This window comes from Ornithorhynchus anatinus, chromosome 13, assembly GCF_004115215.2.
Source record: "Ornithorhynchus anatinus isolate Pmale09 chromosome 13, mOrnAna1.pri.v4, whole genome shotgun sequence".
In the NCBI taxonomy this organism is placed as follows: Eukaryota; Metazoa; Chordata; class Mammalia; order Monotremata; family Ornithorhynchidae; genus Ornithorhynchus; species Ornithorhynchus anatinus.
In genome coordinates, this window is record NC_041740.1 from 1,840,936 (window position 1) to 1,850,974 (window position 10,039).

At 64.5% G+C, this 10,039-nt stretch overlaps 1 protein-coding gene and 1 long non-coding RNA gene across 2 annotated transcripts; one reads left to right on the plus strand and one right to left on the minus strand.

The window, feature by feature from the left end:
• Positions 1-698: 698 nt before the first annotated feature.
• On the minus strand, positions 699-2,819 carry LOC114815929. Its single transcript, XR_003763727.1, has 4 exons — positions 2,615-2,819; positions 1,950-2,054; positions 1,735-1,806; positions 699-1,095 (listed from the first exon to the last, which is right to left on the minus strand). It is a non-coding gene; the product is annotated as an uncharacterized LOC114815929 (long non-coding RNA).
• Positions 2,820-7,390: 4,571 nt separating this feature from the next.
• On the plus strand, positions 7,391-9,543 carry LOC103165811 (cathelicidin-6-like). Its single transcript, XM_029077363.1, has 4 exons — positions 7,391-7,596; positions 8,168-8,272; positions 8,416-8,487; positions 9,147-9,543. Exons 1-4 carry the CDS (start codon positions 7,423-7,425, stop codon positions 9,345-9,347), a joined length of 552 nt encoding a protein of 183 aa, XP_028933196.1. The 5' UTR covers positions 7,391-7,422; the 3' UTR covers positions 9,348-9,543.
• The last annotated feature ends 496 nt before the right edge of the window (positions 9,544-10,039 follow it).

Below are 10,039 nucleotides of genomic sequence, written 5' to 3' on the forward strand. Positions count from 1 at the left end.
ATCCGTGGCCTTTGAGAGGCCCCGGCGCCGTGCGATCAGTCAGTCGGTCGTGCGTTCGATCGTATTTATCGAGCGCTGGCTGTGTGCAGAGCACTGTCCTAAGCACTTGGGAGAGGCAAAAATGAACAGACGCATTCCCTGCCGGCGATGAGCTCCCAGTCTAGAGGGAAAGCAAATGGGGGTGGACACGTCCCGTCCCAGTGGGGCTCAGGGTCTTAATCCCCATTTTACAGATGAGGGAACTGAGGCCCAGAGGAATGAAGTGACTCGCCCAAGGGCACATGTTACAGGTCCCTCTGCCTCCTAGGCTCTTGCTCTATCCACTAGGCCACGCTGCTTCTCGCCGCTCTTCTATCCCAACTTCTCACCTGAAGGGGAGAGCAGAGGGATGAAGGATCGGGGAGGGTGGGAAGAGAGAGAGAAGCAGCCTGGGCCTGGGAGTTAGAAGACATAGGCTCTAATCCCGGCTCTGCCGATCGCTTGCTGCGTGACCTCGGGAAAGTCACTTTACTTCTCTGGGCCTCAGTTTCGTCACCTGCAAAATGAGAATTAAATCCTAGTCTCTCCTACTTAGACCGCGAGCGCCTGTGGGACAGGGATTGGTTCCGACCTGATAATCCCGTACCGCCCGCTGAGCGTAGAACAGTACTTGACACAGAATAAGTGCTTAACGGATGCCATAAAAAAATGCACCACGATGGAGTTCGTCCAAGACATTTATTCTCTGGGGGATGTCAGGGGCGAGGGATGGAGGAGGTCGGGGCGGAAGCTCAGGCGCAGAAGCTGCTGGGATTATTTCCGGTTGCGGCCGGCGGGGCTGTAGCCTTGCAGGGCAGAAGCTGGGACCAGACCCGGGGGTCTGGTCGCCGGACGGTCGGGGACGGGACGGGGGGTTTACTGCTGCGGCTCTGAATTTTCTTCTTGGTCTGGACTTCCACCTGGATTTGGGCTACTACCTCGGTCTGGTCCTCTCTCCTTGCCCCGTCTGCCTTCACGGTAGCCCCGTTTGATTTTTCGCCACGTCTTCCCAATTCCCCGCCGGATACGTCCAATCATCCTGCCGAATGTTCTGAAGAATCTCTTGGTGCGGACAGACTGGAGGGAAAAAACCCCTAACTGTGACATGCGGGCCTCGTGCGAGGGGCCGCCCCGGCCCGGGACACCGGGCTCCCGGGGGGTCAGCCTCTCCGCCCCGCCGGGCAGAGGACACCGGGCCGAGCGTGCTCCGTGGGGCCGGGGCGGACCCGCTTAACCGACGGACGGCGGGGATGGGGGTGAGGAGTGTGGGCTCCGGGGCGGCCCCCTCCCCCACACCTTTGAGCCCCTCCACCCTCCCCAGGCCCCGTCCGCCGTGCCCAGGATCGGGGCGCACGGGACAGGTCTGACCGGCGCCCGACCACCTCCTCACCCCCGGCACCTCCCACAGCCATCCTAGGCCTCAGCCCCTCGCCACCGTTGCAGCGGACGGGGGCCGCAGGGGTCAGAGAAGCTCCCCTGACCTTCCTCACCCCGCCGGCCCGGGGAGCGAGGAGAGCCCCAGACCGGCGGTGAGGGCCGAGGACGCTGAGGACAGAGACGTCTCTTCCTTCTGGGAGATCACCCCTCGCTCCCAGACTCCCCAGTCCTGTCCCATTCGTCCCCGGTAAGGACGTGAATCCTGACCCTACCTCGCTGCTCCCCGGAAAACCTGGGGCCCCCCAGCCCCACACCACAGAGACGGCGGCGGACACTTACCCCATCACAAGTGATTGACGCCGAGGGAGATCCCGTGGCCGAGGAGACGGTTCCGGTACATATTTTCACCAGCTGAGGGGACGGGCAGAGAGGAAGAGCGTGAGGGGAGAAAGCCCCGGGCCCCGGACCCCCACCCTTTACCCGGAACCGGGCACGGACCCGGATTCCCAGACCGGGGCGGAGCGGGCCCGCTCGGTGCCCAGAGGAAGCCTCACCCCTTTCTTTTTGAAATCGCACCGGTCGGGGACAGGGTTGTCGGACTTGCGGCACACGGTCTCCTGGACGGTGAACGTCACCGGGATCGGCTTGGACGGGTCCACCTGCGGGGGTCCGCACGGAGGACGGGGGACGGCGTCAGGCCCCGACACGCTCGTCCCGCCCCCCTCGGCCCGACCCCTCCACCGCCCCACCTCTGCCGGACTCGGTTCCGCCCAGGCCGAGGAGCATTTCACAGGCCGCGACCTCGCCGGGTGGGCCAGGGGCAGTCTGACCCTGCAGCGGGAGAATGGACCGGAGGACCTCTCTGGTGCGGTCCAGCCCCGGGTCACGGAGAGGGCAGGGAGGGAGAGAGAGGGCCTCCCCGGCTCCTTCTCCCGGGCCGGTTCTAGATCTCGGAACGCACTGCTCACTCTCCCTCCACCAGAGGAAGTTCCGTCCCATCCCACGCTCTGCCCCGTCGGCCCTCAGGGCCGCCCCGGTGGGGACGGCCCGTGCGCCTGGGGTGTCCACGGTGGCTCCGGGGAGCCGGAACCCCGAGCCGAGACCCGAGGCCCCGTCAGGGTGCGGAAGGAGACCGCGGGTCCCGGGAGAGACGTCTGCTGGGGCCCAGCCCCGTCCCAGAACCGTGAATCCCCCGAGCGGCGAGGACCGCGATACTCACGGGGCCGGATTATTTGACGTAGCGGACGAGCCGGAAGGTGCTGTCGGTGTCCGAGCCCTGGCTGTAGGAGTCGAGGGCGATTTTCACGGCCCTTCGCTGGCTCAGGCCCCGCGCCGTGGCGAGGGCCGCGGCCAGGCTGACCAGCAGCAGGACTCTCCAGCTGCCCTCCGCCATCCTGCTCTCTCCGTCCTCTTCAGCCCCGAGCTCTGCTGACCGGTCCCTCGCACGGGTGCCCTTATATGCGGCGGTGCTCAGGTCTGGGGGGGCCTTTGCGGTCCCTCCACCTTTCCCACAGACCCCGTCGGCCAACCCCCCCTTTCCACGGCCGCGGAGCCTCTGATGGGGTCACCCGGGCCGGTGGGGAAATCCGCCCCCAGAGGCTTGCCAGAGGTGGGGAAACCTGGTGGGTGGGGGCGGGGGCGGGCGCCCGGGGGCTCTGGGAGGCCTGGCCGAGGGCCCGGCGGCGTCGCCTCCGGGTCCCGGTTCCGGTCGTGCCGAAAGCCAGCCGAGGAGCCCCGTGGGCTCTCCCGAGCCGCTCCGGGCCGGCTACGGGAGGCCGGGCCCGGCGCCGGTGGGCCCGAGGGAGGCTGGTGGACAGAGATTCGTTTAAAATGATATCTGTTGAAAGCGTACCACGTGCCAGGCATCGTCCTAAGCGCCGGGGCAGAGAGAATTTAATCGGTTTGGACAGGTCCTCGTCCCACACGGGGCTCACCGTCTTAATCCCTATTTTATAGACGAGCTCGCCGAGGCACAGAGGTGTGAAGCGGCTCGGCCAAGGTCTCACAGCAGACGGGTGGCAGGGCTGGGATTAGAACACAGGTCCTTCTGACTCCCGGGCCCGGACTCTATCCACTTGGCCCCACTGAGGGAGGGAGGGAGGGAGGGAGGGAGGGAGGGAGGACTGTCCGGCGGTGGGAAGGCCTAGCGCGGCCCATCGGAGATGGGAGGGTTGAGGGTGAGGGTGGGGCAGTACGCTAGCCCCGCGGGAGCTGAGAAGGTGGGCAGGTGAGCTCCGGAGACCATCGGAGCCCCATTCATTCATTCATTCATTCGTTCAATTGTATTTTTTGAGCGCCTACTGTGTGCCGAGCACTGGACTGAACACTTGGAAGAGGACGATCTGACAGTGAATAGACCCGTTCCCTGACCACAGCGCACCCGTGGACATCCGCGCCTCCCCCGAGCCGCTGCGGCCCCCGAGTGGACCCCGCTGCCCTGGACGACAGGGGCTTCCTCCCCAGCCGGGGTCGTCGAGGCACGGCTGTGCCGGACGCCCCCCTCCCAACCCCGAACCTAGCAGGCTCGGGTCCGGACAAGGGGAGACGGAGGTTGAGCCCTGAGTCGACCGCATCGTCGGAGACAGGGCCCGGTGCCCGGCCGGCCGGGCCTGAGAGGTCCACGCTGCCGTGGGAACCGTCTCCCCCGACCCCCTGATTCTGCAGCCCCCCAGGCCGCTCTCAGGGTCCCTCCTGGCCGGTGGGGGCAGCGGCCAGTCTGCCGGTAGCGGGGCTGTGAGTCTGGGGTGTCTCTGGGGTTGGGGAGAGGTTTGGGCTCAGCTCCTCCCCTTCCGACGTTCTCCCTCCATCCTGTGCTCTGGGGTTCCGGACTCTGGGCCCCGGCCTCCGACGGCCCCGGTCTCCCCCAATCCCCAGATAGCTTTGGTCGAAGCCCTAGTTTCCCCACCCCTCTGGGTTTCTTCATTTCACTCCTTGTGGCCGGGTCTGTCCTCTCTTCCCCTGACCCCATACCGGGGGCTGCTTGCAGCAATCACCCCAGGACCACACGCCCTCCCCCCGCCATCTGTTCACCCCGAGCGCCAGACCCCCCCCCCCACCCTCTTACCCCCCTCCAGCCCTACTCAGCTCATTCCTCTAGTGGCTCTGGAGCTCTCACAGTCCCCGTCCTACCTCACCTCCCTGCTCTCCTACTCCAACCCAGCCCCCTCACTTCGCCCCTCTAATGCCAACCTTCTCACCGGGCCTCCGTCTCGTCTATCTCGCTGCAGCCCCCTCGCCCACACCCTCTCTCTGGCTTGGAACTCCCTTCCCTTCATGTCTGCCAGACTACTGCTCTCCCCATCTCCAAAGCTTTCTTAAAATCACCACTCCTGCAAGAGACCTTCCCCGATTTAACCCTCTTCTCCCCTTTCGCTCCGACATTTCCCCGTCGCTGTCCTCACTCCCCCGGCCCCCACTCCGGGGGCTGCTTGCGGCAATCACCCCCAGACCACACGCCCTCCCCCGGCCCCCGCTCTCCCCGGACCGGCCAAGGCCCCTTGACCCCGGCCCCTGGATCCCTCTTCTCTGCCTCCCCTCAGAACTTGGATCTATCCCCCTTTACGCACTTGATATTCACCCCATCCCCAGCTCCCGCAGCTCTTATCCTTACCCTCTCCCATTTCTCCTCTCTCTATTTATTTCAGTGTCTGTCTCCCCCTCTAGATTCTAAGTTCCCCATGGTCAGGGATTGCATCTCTCTTCTCTATTATATGGTACTCAACGCGGCTTAGAGGATAGAACCCGCGTCTGGGAGTCAGGAGAACCCGGGCTGGAGGTTCACTGAGCGCTTACTGTGTGCAGAACACTTACTAAGCACTGAGGAGAGTACACACGAACAATATAACAGACACATTCCCTGCCCACCTCGAGTTTACCGTTTAGAGGGGGAAGCGGATATTACTAGAAATCAATAAATGATAGATAGGGACAGGAGTGCTGTGGGGCTGGGAGGGGAGATGAATCAAGGGAGCAGGTCAAGATGATGCAGATGTCCCTCCATCTCCCAGAAGGAGCGGGAGGTCGTGTCTCTGGCCTGCCCCTCGCTGACCTGGTTGCCTGTTCCCAATTTATTCGATCATATTTATTGAGCGCAAAACACCACACTAAGTGCTTGGGGGAGTACAGTATAACACTAAACAGACCCATTCCCTGCCCACGGTGGTCTCACAGCCTTGAGGGGGAGACAGACATTAAAATAAAGAAATTATAGATGATGATAAACAAATAATAATAAATAAATTAAGAAAAAACTTTTCAGACGTTGTCCCTTGGGGAGGGGATTTAGTGGTGGGGCTTGTCCTGGGTTTGTGCTGACCACACGCTTCGGGAGGCCCATCCTGGGAACAAGGGTGAAGAGAGGAGAGGGATCCAGGGGCCGGGGTCAAGGGGCCTTGGCCGGTCCGGGGCGAGCCGGGGCCGGGGGAGGGCGTGTGGTCTGGGGGTGATTGCCGCAAGCAGCCCCCGGAGTGGGGGCCGGGGGAGTGAGGACAGCGACGGGGAAATGTTGGAGCGAAAACCGGCCACGAGGTGAGAAATGGAGAAACCCAGAGGGGTGGGGAAATTAGGGCTGCGGCCACAGCTGTTGGCGGGTGCTGGGGAGACCTCAGAGGTTGAGGACGGGCCCCGGCCCAGAGCGCAGACCCCGTAGCACAGTGTGGAGGGAGGACGTCGGAGGGGAAGAGCTGAGCCCAGACCCACAGCCCCAGTGCCGGCAGACTGGCCGCAGCCCCCACCGGCCAGGAGGGACCCTGAGAGCGGCCTGGGGGGCTGCAGAATCAGGGGGTCGGGAGAGACGGTTCCCACGGCAGTGTGGACCTCTCAGGCCCGGCCGGCCGGGCACCGGCCCCTGTCCCCGACGATGCGGTCGACTCAGGGCTCAACCTCCGTCTCCCCTTGTCCGGACCCGAGCCTGCTAGGTTCGGGGTTGGGAGGGGGGCGTCCGGCACAGCCGTGCCTCGACGACCCCGGCTGGGGAGGAAGCCCCTGTCGTCCAGGGCAGCGGGGTCCACTCGGGGGCCGCAGCGGCTCGGGGGAGGCGCGGATGTCCACGGGTGCGCTGTGGTCAGGGAACGGGTCTATTCACTGTCAGATCGTCCTCTTCCAAGTGTTCAGTCCAGTGCTCGGCACACAGTAGGCGCTCAAAAAATACAATTGAACGAATGAATGAATGAATGGGGCTCCGATGGTCTCCGGAGCTCACCTGCCCACCTTCTCAGCTCCCGCGGGGCTAGCGTACTGCCCCACCCTCACCCTCAACCCTCCCATCTCCGATGGGCCGCGCTAGGCCTTCCCACCGCCGGACAGTCCTCCCTCCCTCCCTCCCTCCCTCCCTCAGTGGGGCCAAGTGGATAGAGTCCGGGCCCGGGAGTCAGAAGGACCTGTGTTCTAATCCCAGCCCTGCCACCCGTCTGCTGTGAGACCTTGGCCGAGCCGCTTCACACCTCTGTGCCTCGGCGAGCTCGTCTATAAAATAGGGATTAAGACGGTGAGCCCCGTGTGGGACGAGGACCTGTCCAAACCGATTAAATTCTCTCTGCCCCGGCGCTTAGGACGATGCCTGGCACGTGGTACGCTTTCAACAGATATCATTTTAAACGAATCTCTGTCCACCAGCCTCCCTCGGGCCCACCGGCGCCGGGCCCGGCCTCCCGTAGCCGGCCCGGAGCGGCTCGGGAGAGCCCACGGGGCTCCTCGGCTGGCTTTCGGCACGACCGGAACCGGGACCCGGAAGCGACGCCGCCGGGCCCTCGGCCAGGCCTCCCAGAGCCCCCGGGCGCCCGCCCCCGCCCCCACCCACCGGGTTTCCCCACCTCTGGCAAGCCTCTGGGGGCGGATTTCCCCACCGGCCCGGGTGACCCCATCAGAGGCTCCGCGGCCGTGGAAAGGGGGGGGTTGGCCGACGGGGTCTGTGGGAAGGGCGGAGGGACCGCAAAGGCCCCCCCAGACCTGGGCACCGCCGCATATAAGGGCACCTCTGGGAGGGACCGGTCAGCAGCGCTCGGGGCTGAAGAGGACGGAGAGAGCAGGATGGCGGAGGGCAGCTGGAGAGTCCTGCTGCTGGTCAGCCTGGCCGCGGCCCTCGCCACGGCGCGGGGCCTGAGCCAACGAAGGGCCGTGAAAATCGCCCTCGACTCCTACAACAAGGGCTCGGACACCGACAGCACCTTCCGGCTCGTCCACTACATCAAGAAATCCGGCCCCGTGAGTATCGCGGTCCTCGCCGCTCGGGGGATTCACGGTTCTGGGACGGGGCTGGGCCCCAGCAGACGTCTCTCCACGGACCCGCGGTCTCCTCCCGCAACCTGATGGGGCCCCCATGGCCCTCGGGTCTCGGCTCGGGGTTCCGGCTCCCCGGAGCCACCGTGGACACCCCAGGAGCACGGGCCGTCCCCACCGGGGCGGCCCTGAGGGCCGACGGGGCAGAGCGTGGGATGGGACGGAACTTCCTCTGGTGGAGGGAGAGTGAGCAGTGCGTTCCGAGATCTAGAACCGGCCCGGGAGAAGGAGCCGGGGAGGCCCTCTCTCTCCCTCCCTGCCCTCTCCGTGACCCGGGGCTGGACCGCACCAGAGAGGTCCTCCGGTCCATTCTCCCGCTGCAGGGTCAGACTGCCCCTGGCCCACCCGGCGAGGTCGCGGCCTGTGAAATGCTCCTCGGCCTGGGCGGAACCGAGCCCGGCAGAGGTGGGGGCGGTGGAGGGGTCGGGCCGAGGGGAGCGGGACGAGCGTGTCGGGGCCTGACGCCGTCCCCCGTCCTCCGTGCGGACCTCCACAGGTGGACCCGTCCAAGCCGATCCCGGTGACTTTCACCGTCCAGGAGACCGTGTGCCGCAAGTCCGACAACCCTGTCCCCGACCGGTGCGATTTCAAAAAGAAAGGGGTGAGGCTTCCTCTGGGCACCGAGCGGGCCCGCTCCGCCCCGGTCTGGGAATCCGGGTCCGTGCCCGGTTCCGGGTAAAGGGTGGGGGTCCGGGGCCCGGGGCTTTCTCCCCTCACGCTCTTCCTCTCTGCCCGTCCCCTCAGCTGGTGAAAATATGTACCGGAACCGTCTCCTCGGCCACGGGATCTCCCTCGGCGTCAATCACTTGTGATGGGGTAAGTGTCCGCCGCCGTCACTGTGGCTTGGAGCCGGGGGGCCGGGGAGGGGCCCCGAACTCCCAGGTTTTCCGGGGAGCGGGAAGGTAGGGTCAGGATCCACGTCCTTACCGGGGGCGACCGGGACAGGACGGGGGAGTCTGGGAGCGAGGGGTGATCTCCCAGAAGGAAGAGACGTCTCTGTCCTCAGCGTCCTCGGCCCTCACCGCCGGTCTGGGGCTCTCCTCGCTCCCCGGGCCGGCGGGGTGAGGAAGGTCAGGGGAGCTTCTCTGACCCCTGCGGCCCCCGTCCGCTGCAACGGTGGCGAGGGGCTGAGGCCTAGGATGGCTGTGGGAGGTGCCGGGGGTGAGGAGGTGGTCGGGCGCCGGTCAGACCTGTCCCGTGCGCCCCGATCCTGGGCACGGCGGACGGGGCCTGGGGAGGGTGGAGGGGCTCAAAGGTGTGGGGGAGGGGGCCGCCCCGGAGCCCACACTCCTCACCCCCATCCCCGCCGTCCGTCGGTTAAGCGGGTCCGCCCCGGCCCCACGGAGCACGCTCGGCCCGGTGTCCTCTGCCCGGCGGGGCGGAGAGGCTGACCCCCCGGGACCCCCCGTGTCCCGGGCCGGGGCGGCCCCTCGCACGAGGCCCGCATGTCACAGTTAGGGGTTTTTTCCCTCCAGTCTGTCCGCACCAAGAGATTCTTCAGAACATTCGGCAGGATGATTGGACGTATCCGGCGGGGAATTGGGAGGACGTGGCGAAAAATCAAACGGGGCTACCGTGAAGGCAGACGGGGCAAAGAGAGAGGACCAGACCGAGGTAGTAGCCCAAATCCAGGTGGAAGTCCAGACCAAGAAGAAAATTCAGAGCCGCAGCAGTAAACCCCCCGTCCCGTCCCCGACCGTCCGGCGACCAGACCCCCGGGTCTGGTCCCAGCTTCTGCCCTGCAAGGCTACAGCCCCGCCGGCCGCAACCGGAAATAATCCCAGCAGCTTCTGCGCCTGAGCTTCCGCCCCGACCTCCTCCATCCCTCGCCCCTGACATCCCCCAGAGAATAAATGTCTTGGACGAACTCCATCGTGGTGCATTTTTTTTGTTTTTAATGGTATTCGCTATGCGCCTACCATGTTTTAAGCACTGGGCTAGATTTTGTTCGTTTTGCTTTTATGGGATTTTTTTAAGCACTTACTATGGGCCAGGCTTTGTTCTGAGCATTGGGGGAGATAAAAGATTATCATGTTGGACCCAATCCCTGTCCCACGGCGGGCTCACGGTCTAAGTAGGAGGGACTAGGATTTAATCCTCATTTTATAGTGGAGGGAACTGAGGGCCACAGAATAATAATAATAATAATAATGTTGGTATTTGTTAAGCGCTTACTATGTGCCCAGCACCGTTCTAAGCGCTGGGGTAGACACAGGGGAATCAGGTTGTCCCACGTGAGGCTCACAGTCTTCATCCCCATTTTACAGATGAGGGAACTGAGGCACAGAGAAGTGAAGTGACTTGCCTAAGGTCACACAGCAAGCAATTGGCAGTGCCGGGATTAGAACCCAGTTCTTTTTACTCCCAG

Coding starts and splice junctions, on each gene's coding strand:
- LOC103165811 (XM_029077363.1), top strand. CDS start 7,423: ATGGCGGAGGGCAGCTGGAGAGTCCTGCTGCTGGTCAGCCTGGCCGCG. Junction 7,597..8,167: donor ACATCAAGAAATCCGGCCCC/GTGAGTATCGCG, acceptor GGACCTCCACAG/GTGGACCCGTCCAAGCCGAT. Junction 8,273..8,415: donor GCGATTTCAAAAAGAAAGGG/GTGAGGCTTCCT, acceptor CCGTCCCCTCAG/CTGGTGAAAATATGTACCGG.